Source organism: Colletotrichum abscissum (genome assembly GCF_030869225.1).
Source record: "Colletotrichum abscissum strain IMI 504890 chromosome Unknown Scaffold_15.1, whole genome shotgun sequence".
NCBI classification, from domain to species: Eukaryota; Fungi; Ascomycota; class Sordariomycetes; order Glomerellales; family Glomerellaceae; genus Colletotrichum; species Colletotrichum abscissum.
Genome location: NW_026850043.1, coordinates 915,832 through 934,441, shown reverse-complemented (window position 1 = coordinate 934,441; position 18,610 = coordinate 915,832). Strand labels below are relative to the sequence as shown.

At 54.0% G+C, this 18,610-nt stretch overlaps 6 protein-coding genes across 6 annotated transcripts; 3 read left to right on the top strand and 3 right to left on the bottom strand.

Moving 5' to 3' along the window:
• Positions 1–1,835: 1,835 nt before the first annotated feature.
• On the top strand, positions 1,836–2,267 carry CABS01_07274 (uncharacterized protein; the record flags this gene model as incomplete). Its single annotated transcript, XM_060540637.1, has 1 exon — positions 1,836–2,267. One exon carries the CDS (start codon positions 1,836–1,838, stop codon positions 2,265–2,267), a length of 432 nt encoding a protein of 143 aa, XP_060403522.1.
• Positions 2,268–3,282: 1,015 nt separating this feature from the next.
• CABS01_07273 (GTP binding protein) lies at positions 3,283–5,623 on the top strand (the record flags this gene model as incomplete). The annotated part of the gene is made up of 4 exons (XM_060540636.1): positions 3,283–3,520; positions 3,578–3,709; positions 3,765–4,019; positions 4,098–5,623. The coding sequence occupies 4 exons, from the start codon at positions 3,283–3,285 to the stop codon at positions 5,621–5,623; spliced, it is 2,151 nt and encodes a 716-aa protein (XP_060403521.1).
• Positions 5,624–6,218: 595 nt separating this feature from the next.
• Positions 6,219–7,219, bottom strand: CABS01_07272 (ribosomal protein L13e; the record flags this gene model as incomplete). The annotated part of the gene is made up of 5 exons (XM_060540635.1): positions 6,219–6,614; positions 6,702–6,860; positions 6,978–7,024; positions 7,109–7,142; positions 7,217–7,219. 5 exons carry the CDS (start codon positions 7,217–7,219, stop codon positions 6,219–6,221), a joined length of 639 nt encoding a protein of 212 aa, XP_060403520.1.
• A 2,120-nt stretch (positions 7,220–9,339) lies between these two features.
• On the top strand, positions 9,340–10,681 carry CABS01_07271 (uncharacterized protein; the record flags this gene model as incomplete). The annotated part of the gene is made up of 2 exons (XM_060540634.1): positions 9,340–9,907; positions 10,056–10,681. 2 exons carry the CDS (start codon positions 9,340–9,342, stop codon positions 10,679–10,681), a joined length of 1,194 nt encoding a protein of 397 aa, XP_060403519.1.
• A 1,043-nt stretch (positions 10,682–11,724) lies between these two features.
• On the bottom strand, positions 11,725–12,842 carry CABS01_07270 (uncharacterized protein; the record flags this gene model as incomplete). The annotated part of the gene is made up of 2 exons (XM_060540633.1): positions 11,725–12,657; positions 12,741–12,842. The coding sequence occupies 2 exons, from the start codon at positions 12,840–12,842 to the stop codon at positions 11,725–11,727; spliced, it is 1,035 nt and encodes a 344-aa protein (XP_060403518.1).
• A 507-nt stretch (positions 12,843–13,349) lies between these two features.
• Positions 13,350–13,862, bottom strand: CABS01_07269 (uncharacterized protein; the record flags this gene model as incomplete). The annotated part of the gene is made up of 1 exon (XM_060540632.1): positions 13,350–13,862. A coding segment is annotated over one exon (513 nt), but the record flags the coding sequence as incomplete, so codon positions are not given.
• Between the last annotated feature and the right edge of the window lie 4,748 nt (positions 13,863–18,610).

Below are 18,610 nucleotides of genomic sequence, written 5' to 3'. Positions count from 1 at the left end.
GGAGGGTGCGGCGCAAGCTAGCGACATCAAGCGAAAGCTTTTTCAAAGAGACGAACCATACTACGTCAATGATGGCCTTCTCTTAAAGGTGGGTTTCGCCTCATTTGAAAGCGAGGTCGCTCCGGGCTATGTGCAGCAGGACCGCCTTCAAGTTTAGCACAAGCCACAACGAGCAATACGTTGATGGAGACGGTTCACTGCGAAACTGACTTCGAGAATTCAGGAGTGAATAGCAGATTTATTGAAGCATACGGGCAAGCCATGACTGGTTCTCTTGTCACCCTACGCCAAGACACTGAGTGCACAGTCAGCATGCAGTGTTGTTTGCCTGGCGCAGTAGAGCTCCAACGAATCTCGGTGCATATACCCGTAGTTCATTGCCGTAATGGGCCATACGCGTCCATGCTGGCAGAATCTGGCCAACAAATGTTTTCAAGCTGACAGTCCAACTATCATGGTTGGCTGACCCATGTGTAGCCTCCGCATTTCGTCCCATGCAGCAAAGAACGAAACAACAATAGGCTCACCCGCTTGCAACATGGCCGTCTTGCAACCATGCCATGTTGCTCCCTTTGGTAAAAGTAGCTAATGATGTTTTTCGTTGCCAGTCGGTCAAATCAGAGAGATGTGTAGTACTACGGTTGGCATCGTGTTGCAGTGGAAGCACTGAAATACGTGGTCACTCTAATAGCCTACTAAAGAAAGTCTCACAGCGAGTCTGGGCTAGTACAAGGGTACCACCTCAATTGGTGTCTTCGAGTGATTGTTTAAGACACTCACCTACGTGAAGTAAATGATACTGCGTAGTGTCAGCTCAGCTGCCTTGGCGAAGCGCACAACTTCAAGCAACCTCGCTCTGCGGTTCTCGGTCCCTATTCCAAGACGGCGTAATCGCACAAGTTTACCGCCTTTCTTGAATCGCAGGCGACTCAGGGCAATAGGCAAAGTTTTGTCTCTGTCTGCCTTACTCTCCTCCTAAGAAGAGAGACAAGTCCAAAACAAAGAGGAGCGGCAAATAATTTGGGGTACCTACTAATATCATCACCTATGATCTCAACACGCCTCCGACGACGCCTGTTCGAGGGTTGAGTAATGCAGTTACACAGAATTATTAATCGTGACAGTCAGAGACCCAGTCCCACAAAATTTCGCAAGTGTTTACGTCGTTCAACAACGCATCTGCCACGGGCCCCGGAGGCTTCGTTGCATAAGTGTAACGAAGCTTACAGTGATGTTCGTAGTTACCTTGCATCAGTACCTACTTGATGGTCAATCTTGAATCATATTCTGCCTTGTTTAGGTGCTTAAGTGTGCTTGTTCGCTCAGCGGGCCATGGGTTCACAATATCATTCTTCCAGCGGATCAACATGAGCACAAATGCTTATGGCTTGGCATATAGACACAACGCTGACTGAGCCACAAGAAGGATTACCCTCGCACCAATTGTTAACTGCAGACTTATCCAGAAAGTCTTCAATGCTGACGGATGGTCCGACGGTCACGTATCGGAGAGAACCATGTGCACATCGGGGCACCATCATCCTCACCGCAACAGTAAAGTTTACCTGAACTGCGACTGTGAGATGAGCCTGTAGTCTTCCGCTCTTTAAACATGATCGAAGATTAAGAATGATCTTTGATGGGAAATAAGTTTCCGCTATAAATACAAGATTGGTTCCCAAACCCGCCTATAAAAGTTCGAGATAGGACAGTTCACGAGAAGAAAGTTTCGAAATACAACCACACTTTGCCGATTCAGTATTGCAATAGAACGTTAGATATTTTATTCTTTCACCAATGCCTCACCTTGCTAACAGAAATATCAGGTCAACACCATGAAGTTTACAATTCCCATCCTCCTCGCCCTTGCCACCAACCTCCCACCAACCCTGGCCGGCATCGCCCCCACCACCGCCGAAGAATGCGGTGACCTCGGCGTAATGTCCTACACGGCCTCCTCCCTCGACAGCAACGTCGACCCCTCCAACATCCGCAAGTGCAGAGAGCACCCCCTAACCCTCAAGGACGGCTCGTCCCCGAACCTGCAGGCCCGGGAGTGCTGGTTCGGCGATAAATACGGCTGCAGCAAGGGGTACTGCTGGGAGTCGTGCGACAGGAGCAAGGGCACTTGGTGCTGGACGGCGTGGAATGGCGGGCACGGGAACTGGCGGACTTGTTCTGGCAAGGAGCAATGCGCGCCCGCGGCGCAGTCTGCTTGTGGGAAGGATTGCAAGGATGCCAAAGAGTGTGGATGTAGCTGTCACTGAGGGGGTCTAAACGATCTATGAAATATCGTGCTTTTCGTCTGTCTTTACCTCCTGTAAGCTTGTAATTGACCATCATGGATCTCACTTGTTTGGTTCCATCTTCGGTTATTGGGCTGAGAAGCTCTTTCCAATATTCCAGTAACACCAATCATCACACTCATTTTGTACGATAAGCACTCATCTCATTTCATCTTTTTCTGTCTGTAATATCTCACTCTCTCTCATCGAAACCTTATGCCGAGGTAATTTGAGTGAACTGGCCAGCGTCCGATGCGTTCATCAAAGGGGCTTCCAGTCTCGGCCTTCGGCAGAAATAACATAATTGAAGACTATTTCGGCCACTAGATAGAAGATATCATGAAACTCTCTGATGTTGTATGATTCATTTTATGCTATTGGACAGTAATTTCTCTTGGATGCGGGCTGTACTTGAATTCTTCAACGTTTTTGGTGTGGCTTCCAATTCAGAACTGTGACCAAAGAACACACCGCAGTCCTAGCGTCCAACGTCAGCGGAGAGTGCTAAAATAATACCACAAGAGGCCTCCCAGCTCTAATAATATCTAAAAAAAAAAAACACTAAAAAGCTTTGAAATAGGACACTGCCAACAAGACCGAGTCCGGAGCAAACGCCGTCACCCGGAGGCGGCAGGCGGCAGAGGGCCGTGACAAAGCATCGCCGAAGCTCCGAAGGGCCCCACCCTGGCGCACAAACCCCCGCAAGCCAATCACCTGCGACAACTACAACCCCACCAACAACGACGCCCACACCAAAAGGGAAAGGAACTCGCGCCGGCCGCAGCATCTCGCAGCTCATCCCATCTCCGGGCAGCAAAAAGACGACGCATTAAGGAGGACGACTAAACCAGTTCTGCCATTCGTTTCTGAGTTACCTTAGAGTGAGGAATTCACTTATAATCTGGTTGGCCTTTCACCTTTCTTTCTCTTCTGGCTGAGTTCATCTTTGGATAGGGACAGCAAAATACTGGAAAGAAACACCCCATTAGATATCACAATGGCTGAATCAGCACAGCAACAACCGTTGGAAGGCGGCAAGATTCTCGCGCCAGACGCCATCGCCAACATCCTCTCGTCCGCCTCGGCCTGGGCTGATCCAGGCTCCGTAGACCAGAGCCGCGCGCACAGGACCGCACTGCTCGGCGATGTACTCTTCACTGCGCAGCAGCAGTGGAATAGTGGCAGTCAAGAGATTGACCTTGTTGCGGAGAAGCTGGGCGACGGAAGCAGAGATGGTAAGGCCCCTTGATTCGCACTACCGATTTTGAGATCTACACTAACACATTCAACAGCATCATGGAGACTGCCCCTGGGAGACTCGGGCATCGTCGACTTCTTCCTCTCTGTCATTTCCACGGAGAACCTCAGACCAGCGTTGAAGAAGCACTCTCTCCGTCTGCTCGGAAACTCATGCGCCGACACAGGTACCACTCTTGTTCACTCATCCTCTTCAGCAAAGAAATCTGACGCACTATCTAGATGAAAACCGCGCAAGGGTCGTGTCATCAAACGCAATCACCTCCATCATCAGCCTTCTCGCCGACGACACCGCCCTCCCCTTCGCCGTGCCAGTCCTCTACAACATCCTCGTCGACTACGAGCCCGCCCAGATTCAAGCGAGCTCTTCCTCGCTCACCCTTCATCTCGTCAACCTCCTCACCAGCCCACGCCTCGCCAACGCGCCGCATCTCATGGGTATCATTGGCAAGATCCTCGCCTTGCTCGCCACACACGGTACGCTTCACTCACTCACCCATCTAACTCCCTCCCTCACTCAGTCATAGAACCACAAAGCTCACACCTTTCATCCAGAAACCGAAGCCAACTTTGCACCCCCGCAAACACCAACCATCCTCCTCACCCTCGCCCTCACACCAACAACCGACGCAGAAGACTTCGTCTCCCTCACCGCCGTCGCCCTAGCCTACCTAACCCACGCGCCAATCCAAGCAGCCCTCATCGCAACCGGCTCCGTCCCCGTCCTCCTCGCCACCTTCTACCACCTCCAAACCCAGCTCGACGCCCTCCGCGTCGAAGACGAAGACGCCGCCGTCCTCCTCAAATCCCTCCCCCAGTCCTTCATCCAGATCCTCGCCGACGTCTCCTACGCAGACGACTTCGCCCTCCGGCACCCCATAGGCTCCCCCGTCCTCGACACCCTCTACAGCTGGCTCACCCTCACGCCCAACAACACCCACCTCCAGTCCGCGGCCTGCCTCTGCCTGGGCAACGTCGCCCGCTCCGACGAAGCCTCCTACGCCCTCGTCAAGTCCCACGCCGTCCACCTCCCGCTCGCCGCCCTCCTCGCCAAAGCAACAGACACGATGCTCCTCCACTCCGCCCTCTCCTTTGCCAAAAACCTCGCCATCCCCTCCCAGAACAAACCCGTCCTCGGCGACGCAGGCCTCTTCTCCCCCGAAATCCTCCCCCGCATCTGGTCCCTCGACGTAAACCCCCAAGTCCAATTCACAGCCGTCTCCCTGACCCGCCTCCTCCTCGTAAACACACCCACCAACGTCCGCCGCCTCTGCGCGCCCCTCTCCCCCGACCCTCTATCCCCCCTCCACGAGACAACACACCTCCACCGCCTCCTCGACATGGTCTCCCGCACCGACGCAGAACACACAAAGACCGAAGCCGCCCGCGCCGCCGCAGCCGTCTGCCGCGTCCTACACACGGCGCCCATCCCGCCCATCCTACCAGACTGGGACCCCTCCGAAGACGGCTACGTCTTCCGCCCCGAGAACCCGCTGCCCGCGACGGCCGTAGCCGAGGCAGAAGGCGACGGCGGCGCGCAGCGTCGAGACAAATTCTATAGGCGGCATCCGAGCCTGAACAAGGCGCTCGCGTTCCTCGTCACGCAGACCAAGTTCCCCGTGCTACGCAGCGAGGCGTGGTTCGTCTTCGCGCTCATGTGCCGCGCCAAGGACGGGGCCGATGTGGTTCTGCGTACGCTGCAGGTTCCTGGTGCGTTTGAGGCGTTGACGGAGGCTGTTACGGGGCGGACGTTTTCTGGGGAGGATAGCAGCAACGGCACGGATCAAAAGGCCATTGAGGGGGCGCCGTCGGCTGCGGGGGGTGATGGGCAGGCGGTGGTTGTTGGCGGCGGAGATAATGCTGCCATGGTGGAGGGTCTTGGGCTGGAGCCGCAGCAGGCTGACCCGTCGCAGGCGGCGGGCATGAAGAAGGTTGATCGGGAGAATGGGCTGGTGATGGTGTCGGAGCTTGTCAAGAGGCACGCGGCTGAGTTGCCGGCTGTCAGGAGGGCTGCGTTTGAGGAGATGTTGAAGGAAGGTGGTGAGCTGATGGCTGATGAGAAGGTGAAGGGCAAAGCGTAGTTGAGATGTTGAAGCAAACGATGCCTGACCATACTGTTCCTCATAGCTCCGTGACCATGAATAAGGGCAGAGGCCGCACTTAAGACTTTTCATGCTATTTGATGTCACAGTAATAGAACAATATTAGATCACAGCATCACCGAATGGAACCACAATTGGAAAAGCAATCGAATCAATCCTTAGTCTACTCCTGTCACCTTTGACCCATGATACACGTCACGTCGTATTCGTACGATGCGTCTTCCTACGCCCGTCGATTTAGACGACGGGGAATTCTTGGGGGAGTGTGTAGGGGGCAGCAATCGACACAAGCGGGCGTGATCAATGCAATAATTTCTTTATGACCTTGTCCTGAGAGTATCTCAATCCACTGAACCCACGCCAGGCCAGAAGAAAACAACCCGACTTTCGAAGAACTTTTTTCCCTTCTCCGAAAGTGTTTTTGATGTGTCGAAAGCAGCAGCCGAAAATCCCATTTCCATGCAGCAGCTTAAGCTTAGCTGCACTAGTAGCCGCAGCATCAAACAAAGCCCCCCGACACCACAAGAGACGACAGCAGAGCAGCAGCGGTAGCAAAGACAGAGACGTGCTGCGTTTATTTCTTGGCAGCCTCGGCCTCGGCCGCGTCGCGGGCGCGCTTCTCCTTCTTGCCCAGGTTGCGGGCCTCGGCTCTCGTGTCGCGGAGCTTGCGGTAAGCACCGCCCTCGATGGGCTTGGGGAGGTCGGACTTGGAGATCTCGGAGAAGCCGGAGGCGGTCTTCTCGATGGGGAGGGCGGCGGAGAGGGACTTGACGGTCTCGGTCTTGGAGAGGTCGACCTTGGAGTCGCCCTGCTTGACCTTGTTGGAGCGGCGGGGGAAGACGACGAGGCGCTCCTTGTAGGCCTTGAGGCGGGCGACGTTGGCGGCCAGGGACTCCTCGCTCAGGTTCTTGCGGCGGCCATCGACGGCGATACCGATGGTGGGAGCGTAAAGGCGGGGGATACCGGCGGCCTAGCAGACTCGCGTTAACTCTCTAAACATTCCCAAATATTCGTCCTTCCTGGCACCGGGCGTGCCTCGCGGAGTTCAGTATCGTACCTTAAGCTCGTCCAGGGTGAAACCGCGGCCGGCACGGACCTTGCGGTTGTACTTGATGGTAGGGCATCTCACGACAGGGCGGAGCAAGTCGGTGGGACGGGGAGCGACCTTCGCGGCCTTGGCCTGACGGGCGACACGGCGGCTGTGCTTCTTGCCGGCCTGTTGTGATGTTCCAAGTCAGATCCAAATTCCTCTTGTGCCATTTCCTATTTTCCCAATCTCGTCTGTTTCCCCGGGGTAGGAAAAGAAAGAGTATCCTGCGCAGAAGAATCATACCTGGTCGAAGTGCGTCCGGACCCGGCGCTGCCAATCCTTGCGGAAGTCTGGTCAAATGGTGTTAGTACTCTGCTATGTCTCGATGGTCGTCGTCTTCGCAATCGTCGCTCTTCGCGTGGAGGGGTGCTCACGGTTGTGGGGGATCTGCTGGTTGTGTGCGATCGCCTAGAAAAAAGTCGAACGTCAGTATTTGCGATGCGACGCCATCAATGGCGAGTCTCGTGGGCATATCGACATACCATTGTGCCTGTATTGCGCGATCAAGGGGTTAGTAGTCCGGATGGGCCGTCGTCGAGATGCTGCTGCAGGCTTCGAAAATTCCTTGAGAGGGACGAGTCAAAATCTCTGGAGGGCATGAAAACCCTACGAAAGGCCGGTACGTACTGGAGGTTTTTGGGGTGGGACGGTCGCAATTGTTGATTGGCTGTGGGATCCACCTGGTGTGGCAGCGCGAAGGACAGGCGACGGCCGAACCCTATTCCGGATTTTCGTCTTGTGGCTGAGGCGATGGGTTTTTCAGTTTGCAAGTGGATTTCAGCTGGCAGGAACTACCTAAGGTAGCATGGGTAGGTATGAGAGAGAGCACTCATTGGTACCATGGAGTCCGTCGACGAAGGCATTCTATGCTTGATATCGCCGTCTTCAATCTCCCATTATGAAGGCTTGATTGCACCAGGGCAATTCATGTAGATAGTGCGTCCAATTTCCCATCAATCTGCGACTTTTACAAATTTGTCATATCCTACATCTCTCATTTCGTCAATGCTTTAAAGATCATAGTGCGCTACGAAAAATTGGTCCAGTGAAGTATAAGAAAGCAGCTAAGCCGCACATCTTGAACTCTGCGCCCAGCCAGTGAGTGCTTGTTCTTGTTGGTGACACCCTCCTGCTCAGTGCTCACTTGTTGTCGCAAGATACGTGTAGTACCCTTTCACCAGCTCCTTATGCCCGTCTTAGCTGATCTACGTTGGTACAAGCCTCGCATGATGCCGATGACCATCCATCTTACTGTCAAATATGAACAGCCGACGATGCACCGTATCTGGGAGTTCCACTGAGATGTCTCTTCCCTTAATTGGTCTACAACTCCACAATATCACTGCATCTTCGAGACGATGGTGCCTTCCCATCATGACATAGGTACTTTGACAGCTCAGTATCCGGCAGGTGGTGTAAGCTTGTAGCCCCTCCCAACTCATGCCCAGCTTATTCCTTCCCATCCATCGTTACCTAGATTCAATGAAATTCGAGAAACAGATACGTACTTCCAAGTGCTCCGTCCGCCTCAGGCACCTCGAAAAAGGGTCGCTGCGCACGTGACACTTCCTCACTCCCATTACTGATTGCGGCGCACCTTGGGAGATTGCAGAATATCTATATAATGCCCCGCTCTCCTCTCCCATTTCCACTGCTTTCCTCTTTTTCTTCTTCATACTTACCTTGATGGGCGTCCTGGGGATCATGAAATCCGGTACGCAGAGAGGGATGCCTGCATTGCACATCGTGGAGCCCTCCTCTCTCGATAGTCCTTCGGGGCCATCGCTGTTGTAATTTTTGATTTTCAACCCTTTTCATTGTGTGCTCTGCCTGGTGCAGCGTCATGAAGAAGAGACTTCTGAATGGTTTTTTTGATACTGTGAGAACGTCGAGGATCAGTTGCGTGCTACTGGTGCTAGATTTGTCTCCAATGTCAGAAGTCGCCGGATCACTTGAAGTGCGACACGAAGCTCCGTTACTTCATGATAGCTCCCAATTCTGTCAATGGTGGCGTAGAGGAAGCTGAGCTGTGCCAGACTCTCATTCAGGTAGTCGTCCATCATCCACAACGTCTCGGTGATCGTCAGCTAAGCTAGCTCGAAAGAAGCCTACCACGTCAAGTACGCGTCCTATGAGCAAGCACATCTTGGCTTGAATGTTCCGGCATTTGTCGATATTTTTTCCAACGGGGGCTACTCGCAATCTCTCCAGGTCTGCGGTGAAATTATACACTTAATGTCTGATGTTTCTCTGCAGCAGTGGAATCTCTGTTTCTGCGTGGATTTAATCAACCGCCATGGAACGCGAATATTTGGATCAGGTATCGCGATGCTTTCATAGATGAATTGGCCTCCCTTGCAAAATCAATCCTCACCAGTTCCCTCATCTACGCAGCATGTCTCCCTACACAGACACCAGCTGGTCCCAGCTGTCTTCAACTGTGGTCAGACACCAACAGCTCAAAAAGCTCCCTTCCCGAGCACCTGGCCCGTCGTCGTACGAGAAAAGGTCCCCGGGACAAGCCGCACCAATCACAACCCTCCAAAAAACCATGCAGCCCAGGTCCAAGGGGACCCATTCAATTCCCAGAGCTCCAAAAAATCTCATGACAAGTGCTTTTTTCGGCTTCTGCGTCGCCCCCCGTCCCATTCCCCCGTGTTCCGAGCCAGAGAGAGAGAACGTAACGTCGCCGACCTCCCGTCCAAGGCCAATTAAATCGACGAGCCTCAGTTGCCTCCCGAACCCCCCCGATCCCATCAGTCCGCCGAGGCAATCATCGAGACTACAACACCTGCTTCGACCAAGAAACACCACCACAATGGCATCCAGAGTAGGCCCCCGGAGCGCCTCGGACGCAACGCGCTTCACCTCGACCACCCCGCACGCCGCATCCAAGAGCTCTCCCACATCAGCAGAAGCAGCAGCAGCACCGACAGGGACATCGACAACAGCAACAGCATCCTCAACACCAGCCACAAAGTCACCACAGCCTCCCAAGATCCCCGGCCGGCAACCGGGCGAGAGCCCCGAAGACCGCGTCCGCCGCCTCCGCGCTGCTCACGAGGCGGCGCGCAAGGCCCAGACGTCCAGCCTCGACCGCGCCATCGGCGGCAGCCGTCGCTTCTTTGATGTCGCGCACAAGTTTACCGTCCTCGGGTTGGTCGGGTTTACGGGTACGTCTACAAAACCCCTCGTACGATTCTTGGAGCAGTGAGAATGGACATTATCCACGCGGCCAATTCGAGATTTGTCTCAAAGGAGCTTTATGGAGGAAGAAGATGAAGCAAGAAGCGAACAAAAAAGAGGCTAACACCCCCAAAGCAATCGCAGGTCTCGTCTCCGTCTACTCCGTCTACGACATGGTAACCTACAACAAGCAACGCCGCACCGACTTCATCGAAGCCCAGCGCAAAATGGAAGACGACGCCCTCGCCACCGCCCGCCTCGCCTTCATCAAGGGCACCGCCACCGACACCCAAATCACCCTCGTCGAGGAGGCAAACGCCCTCGCCCGCGAGACGGGCGTCAAGCTCCCGCCCTTGCTCTCCGCGCCCACCCACACGACGGGAGCCGAAAAGATCTTTGGCACAGGCCAGCAAAGGACCGCCGAAGCTTCCTCGACGACCGTTGCTCCCGCCTTCCCCACGACTTCTGAAGCCGCACCCGCCCCGAAACAAAAGAAGAGCAGCAGCTGGTGGCTCTTTGGCGGCAGCAGCAGCAGCAGCAAATCCGACGCCGCAGAGACCAGCTGGAGCGAGGAAGACGAGTCCTCCGGCGTCCGCGCCACGGACCTCGCGCGCGCCGTCGAGGACAGGAAAGAGTTCCTTCAGGACAAGGCAAAGGCCGCCTTCGAGCGCGAGAGGGAGAACCAGCGCCGAGGCGGCCCGCTGGACCAGGTCGGTCTCCCGCAGGAGGAGAAGAAGGCCGAGAAGAAGGGGTGGTGGTAGAGCAAACGACTGCTCACCAAGTTCTCGACGGCCGTTGTTATAATATGATACACGAATGAGGTGGGCCGAGGGAAGACGGCGAGGTCTTTGTATCTGAATGTGACGATAGCTGGTGCACTACAACAAAAAACAAGTCGGCTTTGGAGGAAGTGTACGAGAAACGACAATCTCCACCCCTAGATAGAGAGTCGGAGAGACGGACACCTACGTCGGTACAAAAATTGGGGGCGAGTTGGGAGAGAAGGGATGGCAAGGCCGTCTTTTACCACGGCGAGGACGACAAAGAGGAGGGAGAGGGGGAGGAGGCTGCCAAGTGTCACTGTATCATACGTGTTAGACTGGATTGTGCATTAGACGGCGTCCGGCTTTACAAAGCTTTGCATGCGGGAAAGGGGGCGAAATAACATCACCTTCGTCTTTGCACAGCCAAGTTCCGTTCTACCGCGAAGCATCCCGTACCCCGAAACCCATGTTTACTCGGGTTCACTTGCTTGACACAGATACGATCTTTTCCCGAGTATCACTCGTCATTCGATACACAGTCACATGTGTAGAACGGAAGTCTGACAATGAACAGCGCTGGCGTATTTTCGCCGCTTAATTATGTCCTTTGGACCGGTATTATGTACAACCGCGAAAACGCTTCAAGAATGCAGGCTTCCGCCGAGTCTCAAACTGCCACGCCGGGCCAGTCGACTTCCCAATCCCAAATCATGCTTACCGGTAACCTATGAACCGTGAAAACAGAGCTTGCCCAACAAGCCCCGAGCGAGTGTAAAGTATGTGCGCTAAATGTGGTATTACCGCAAGCCGAGACTCCCATGTCTCTGAAAACCCCCGTCCCGAAATCATGATTTCCGTGCCTACTCGACCGGAACACACCATCCTGATTGAATCAATGCAATCGCTTGTCGATCTTGTAACTCTTCAAAGCACCTTTCGTCAAACTCTCTCCGTTTTTGTTCTTCTCTAGGGCGATGCCTGTTCCGTTTGGGAAACATCTGCAACGCCAAATCATCGGGCAAAACGATTTCTTGCCCGTTCTATGAGACAACAATGTGATTAAAGTGGCCCGGCACCTTGAGGCGGCACTTTTCGCAATCAGCACGGTAACCGATGCTGAAGCTCTTCTTCATGCCAGGCTGCCAAGTCCACGAGTTGACAGTGTGCCTAGATCGAATGTGTCCCTTGCGTCCAGGCGAGGGTGTTGCCGGTGCTGACGTCGTTTCAAGGGGAGCGGCGTCAATGGTAGTGGTGACGGGATCATCACTCATCATGTGTGAGTGGTCCTCCACATCCATCATGCCCATATCGTGATGATCGTGTCCGTTGAGAGACGACTGTTCTAAGCGGGCAGTCAGGTTGGACGGGAAACCATTATCGAGGACCATTCCCGGGGGGCTCAGGCTTCCGCTGCCCAGATGGCTCGCCGAGTCCTCGCCTTCACTAATAGGCGACGGCAGACGGCGATTCTGGATGCTGTGCCAATCGTCGGTGCCTTCCATGGTACGAGGAATGGAACGGGACTCGTCGCTGCCGAAGCCGGCATGCATGTGGCCCATATTCACTACGCCGGTACGATGGCTCACCGCGGGACCCGGGCCGCGCCAGTCGCGCGCTGAGGAGCCGCCATTCATGAATTGGGAGGCAAAGTTTGGCTGAATCGGGGTGGGCATACGGCCGTTGACAGAGGCGGGCTGGTCTGACTGGATGTGCTGCTGCGGGACAGGAGGCGGCGACATTGTGTCCATCATGTCCATGTCACGATCGGGCTCGGTCGGACCAAAGGGCGAGGGCTGGCAAGACATGGGCGCGGGTGATGACGACCATGGCGAGAAGTGTGACCTGGGTTGTTCCTCTGAGTCCGAGTCGCCTGGTGTCAGAGTGCAAGGAGCGGCGTTGAGCGGTATAACGGGTGTCGACCAGCGCTTCGAGGAGGTCGGCGATGTTCGGAGGGGTAGGCATTGAAGGCGTTTCTGTTTCACGGGGGGAAAAGTCAGTAATGCTATTCCAGATGATCACAGAGAAGAGGGTCAAGCAAGAAATGGGCATGGCCTACGTTTCTGTGTTCACCAAAGCTCAGAGTGCCATTGTGCATGTCCTCCTCATCGTCACGTCCTCTCTTCCGAGTTAGGTCTGGGTGATGCTGGATTCCGAACATGGTGAAGGCCGTGGTGGGGAGGAGGTGTGGTATGGGTGTATGTAAATGGAATGGGATTGGATGCGACTTTGGTGAACGGCTAGCGGATGAAATGCAGAGGCGCAACTAGCGATAATAATCGTCGAGACTCGGATATTGGTATGTAAAGTTGATTATGTCGTTCGGTATGTTGAAGAAGAGAAGATGGACAGGACAGGACAGAATGACGATGGATGGCACCGAGTGTGCCGTGGCTGCCTTTCTTCTGCTCGTGCACGTACTGAGTGCTGGGTGCTTGCTGGGTGTAGGTGCCAAGTTGCCCCGGACTGAAGGTGCCGGGATGGGCGGGGGGGTGGTTGGTTCAAGGTTGTGGTGGCAGGCGCGGGCGTAGGCGCAGCTGCGGGTGCAAAAGTGACAGGCAGGCAGTATCCGTAAAGGGAGGGGGCCTCGTATTTGGCCTGGCGGGTTATTGAATTCTATCTGGTCGCTACTGCGTACTACTTCGCGCAAAGGGAGGCTGAGTCGAGTTTAAGCAAGGTGATGCTGCGATAGTTGTAGAATGAGAGCGGAAAGAGGAGAAGAAAGATGGGAGGGAAGAAGCAGAAGGAGGAGCAAGAGTTGGGGACTCGGAGGAGGTTGACGTTGCGCAGTGCGTGGTGGGTGGTGGTGGTGCGTGGTGTAAGTCGCACCCGATGAGGCAAGGCTTCGATCTGCACAGCGCCTGTGGTCTGCGGTCTGCGGTCTGCGGAAGCTGTGGACGGTGGGCTGCCTGCAGTAATTCACCTGGGGAAGGACAGGATGAGGTGGGAAGATCCGGTGGCCTGGTCGTGATTGGAGATGCTGCAGTTGTTGTCCGACGCCAGCTTCCCTTTTGTTCTTTTCTTGGATGACTCTCGTCCTGAGTACTGGCTGTGATGGACGAAGATGGCGTTGTATCTCAGAAGGCAAGGTAGGAAGGTATCTTGGAGAAACCAGAAAAGCCAAACCGAGTTGTCGGGAAGGGGGGCAGTCGCAGGTAAAGTAATCCGCCAGGGAAGCAGCGAAGCAGAGACAGGCAAAATAAGGTACTTTGTCCGTACATGGAAGTTGCACACAATGGAAGGATAGCAACTTGAGCACCTTCTTGCCTTGTAAGCCACCTCGAGAAACGGCGACACGAGGCAGCAGGAACGACAGAGACCAGTGACGGCAGCCTGCCAAAAAGCGGAATAGCGCGAAGACGCCACAAAAGGGGGGAAAGCAAGAGGCACCAGGAGGCTCCTTCCCTCACACCTCGCCTCGCCTCATCTACCTAACGAGTAACACCCAGTACCTTCCTTCCTTCCCAATACCTAAGGTACCTAGAACCTACCGGTATTCAATTCCCTCTTTCTCGATGTTCAATTTCCATTGGCAGCCTTGAGTCCCCGCCCTGCCTGTGCGGTAGGTACATCCTCAGGACTTCCATTAGCAAGAAGGAAGGCAGGAGAAAAGAATTGCAGAAAAAAAAGGCCAAAGCAAGAAGCCGAAAGGGCCCAGACCGTCAAGGTTCTTCCCGGACCAACGGTTTAGGGGACGTACCGCCTCCACTTGCACCCCTAAAGTTTTCTACCTTAGGCAAGCGCGCACACCCACGCAACCACGCACCCTCCACGGCAAGCACGACACGGGAGGTCGGAGACTCGGAGGTGGAGACAGGGAGGAGGAGGAGGGGCGCTAAGACGGCGCTAGTTCCACCCTGCTGGAATTCAACCCGCCGGGAACCTGGGAAAAGAAAGGCAAGAGAGCATATGAAAGACAACAAAAGATCTTGTTCAATGGAGGGTGGTTGGGTTCTCATGGAATGTGATGGCGTCAAGTTGCGAGTTCAAAGACCGTAGGGAGACGAGAGCTGACTGCCATACTACACGTTGGGATACGAACATCGAAGAGCAATGCGAATGGGTTCGAGTGTTGGACTGTCTCTCTGGAAATGAGAAAAAGACCGTGACAAGGCAATAACTTGGTCCCAAATCGTCCAAGCAAATTGGGGATCAACCACGACCGCAAGACAAGGACAAGACTAATACCGGGATCGGAGAATAAGAAGAGACATGCAACATTCGGTTTGCAAAATGCGAATGTGTGATATAGGGCATGGTGGCCTTAGAAACGAAAAGGGAAAAGAAAGCAATGGCCAAAGAGCTGCTATTCCTACCAGCCCAATATCCAAGTGACCGGGGGCATGTTCAACGTCCTGATACTTCCCAGTGTGAAGATATCCGAGTTCTTTTCTTCTTTCCAGCTCGCACCGTTGCTGGAAAGATTGTAGCATTTCATGTGTCGCGTGCCCATCTACCACAAACCAACATGACAACTTGCTCACCCCATCTCACAGACCAAACATCATAAACTTGCTCTCGCTCCTCGCGTCAAAACGGGCGGACAAAGTCCCCATCAGCTACACATCCCTGATGAAGATTAGACTGACTGGCAACTGCTGACCGACCAAGAACTTACCCTTTCCATCACCTCGTACCTGACCTCAGAAACCTCGAAAGGAGCAAAACGGCCGCTGGAGAAGACGAGGGTATCTGTGCCAAAGAAAGTTGCAGGGTCACGTACGTTCGTTCGAGGCGACGTGACCTTCTTGCCGCTGCATGGCGATTTGCTGGTTCGTCCCGCCTGTTCAACCTCTGGCACCCTGTGGCATGTTCACACATTTCTTTTTGGTGTCTTGGTCGTTGAAAAGAGGTATCTTCACAGGGTGACAGGACACTCTAAGGGACGTGATGGGCTGCGGTGTGTAGTGGTGTTGAGGGCTGCGTTTCAGGATTGCTTCATGAGAGGCCGGGGTGGGTGGGATGAAAGCGGTTGAGTGGGCGGGTTGGGTTGCACCACCAGGACTTTTCCGACCATGACGGCGGGGTCACGGGACTATTCGTGATCGCTACGGAGTAATCCTTCACGATATCCTTTTGGGGCGAGTTGGTTGTGGATGGGAGGCGAGTCCCTAGAGAAGATCGTGTTGCGAAGGGTGTTGAACTTGAGTGGCCATCTTACGTCGTCGTTGAGGTCATCGTCTGCACCCAGGCTTTCTACATACCCGGTCTTTAGGTCTACTCGATGGCAGTAATCACCAGGTAAAGAACGTCTATCGGACTCATGTGTAGCTATTTACGCGATGTCATAGTCACGATCTAGGTATGAAAGTAAATAAGGCTTCCAGTGCGAAAAAGGCCAGCCGCACCTTTCCTCTTCGGCCACCTCGCGAATCTCAAAAAGCCTAAAGACGCGAATCGGCCCAAACTTGCGCAAGATCTGGTTCCACGGCCTGAGCCATGCCGCAAACCTCGATTGCCAAGAGGCTCGCTCTTCGGCGAACAGCACAGAGCCGCAGGTTCCAACTGATGGTACTACCACGACCCTGCGTCAAAAGGCAGAATAAAGCAATGGCCAAGACGGAGCGTGAGGCCCGTCTTCAACCCAATGGGCCTTACCCTACCTGACAAGGTGTTTGGTTGATGATGTTGCTGTGTTTATAGATGATACATCTCACGTCCGCGTAGAATCCATTTATACCTACCCAAAAGTCGTATCAGAGTTGCATGTCTCAGCCGTTCCTTTCATAATCTCTGACGCTACGTCAGCTATCCGCCGTCAGGGTACCATCTGCGATAGATATACCTACACGGAAATGCAACTTGGGCATATCTGCCAAAATACGGTAAGTCGCAATGCAGAATCCTTGCGTGTCCGGGCCATGAACGTGCGCCAGCAACCGCGCAGACGAGCACACAAGACGGCGCTGGTCCCCCGCCTAAACCCCACGAGTCGTTCACTCTAAAAGGCAATGATTGAGACTGGTCGGACGGGCCAGCCGAACGCACAGCCGTACGTCCGTTCTTCTGAGGGCTTTGGGCTCTCGGTAGCTGAGTCACGGTTGACTGAGAGGAACGAGATCAGACGCCGGTTTACTGGTACCCCAAAGCAGTTGGTGTTCTGCCACGGCTCGTTGCATACTGCCTGACAAGCTTGAGTGACAAGTGACAAGCTTGACCGTTTTGATAGGATTTGACAGCCTTCGTTCGCCAGTAATCATTAAATTTGAAGTTGCGGGCGCCTAACATTGAGCATGGTTGCCAAATATCACTTCACCACATCTTTCAGCCTCGTTCTTTTTTCCTCTCCATATGTATACCTACTTATACTCGAAGGCTAGACCAGTTCCTATTCTGACGGAAACCAGCATATGAAGATACCCATCCTAGAAGGAAATCTATTTTGAACAAGGCCAAGACTTTGATCCGCGAAACGTGACCAGAACCAACGTCGATCTCTCCAAGGTCTCGTCAGAGAGCCGGGGCCAACGGCGTGTGGGTTTCACCTCTATTTGCGGTCGACCAAAGCCTCGTTCACGGAGCTCTTACATGGCATTCTCGTTGCAAGTTGAAAGACGACAGCGGAGAACAACGTGTATCAAATCATGGTCCCATTTTCAGCCTTGTCCTTTAGCTGTCCCTCCCGCAGGAGGTTGAAAGTGGGTTCGCCGGCCTCGTTGTGAGGCGGGTCGGGGCCGCGGGGGGCTGGAGGATGTAACGGCGCCAGGCGGACGCACCTGGAACGCTCACCTTAGGTCACCTTGGTCTAGTGCCGGCATCGGTACCCCACAAACCGAGGTGAGGCCTAGGTGAGACCGTGAGGGAATTGGCCAATGAGATGTTGTCAATTTCTCACAAAAACTCTTGCTTTTCTTTTCGTTTTTTTTTCCCTATGAAAGAAAGAAAGAGGGGCGTTTAACGCTAACGGCGTCTCATCTCTGTTCAAGGCCTCCAACGTCAGGAAGCACATGTAACACAATTCTTTCTCTCGTCTGACATGATTAGACTCGATGTGACTATCTGGGTTTTTGTATAGTTCTTGAGGGAGCCATCGTAAGCAGGAGGGAGAGTTGTGAGCGGTGAAGGGGAAGAGAGGAAGAATATTTCCGCTGTATGCTGGTGCTGGTGCATGCATCTGCCCACTCAGATACCCCTCCAAGATTTTTTTCTGCCCCGCCATCGGCGCCATCGGCGCTTCCTGACTCTCACCCACTGTTTAGCATAGAATGGTCTTCTTCACTGCGTCACCGTCGCGTATCGCCGTCACCCACTCCGCCCATGATTCCGTGGATAAATTCTGGTCAGCCGAGAATGAGATGACTGGATCTGTGACGTCGACGGACCCAGAATTTGTGCGGACAACCTCACTTTGGAACGACGAAGATAGCAGAAAGTGACTCGCAAAGGGAAGAGTTACACAGTAAATACCCCGCCAAATGATTGAAGTAAAGAATTGTCCAGACAGAAAGAGACTAGGCACACGTGGGACAAGAGGCGCCAACAGCGCATTTCAACGCAAGTTGAGCATGATATTGTCCTAGTTAGGTACCTCCTGGCCAAAGGAAAGGAGGCAAGATACCTTGGGACCTCTCTCCGGCGGGATTGCCTCCGAAAGAAGCAGAGGGCTCCGCGTCCGCCGCCGCCAGTCACAAACCACACAAACACAGTGACCAGTGACACACAAAGGGACGGGGGGAAAACAGTGTTTTTCAAGTGGCTTCATCATTTATTTTTTGAATTTTCTACCTGAACAAAAAAAAAACGAACCCACTCTCTGAGTCACCGCCCAGCACAGTCTTCGACCAACACCCCCCAAAAAAGGCCACTACCGGACGCTCCCCTTCCCCTGTGGACGAACATTCATCCTCCCACTCCTCCAGGCTCGGTCAACGACGGCTCAAGCAACGAATTCACCACACGATACCCCGTCAGATCCAATAGGCGACCGGC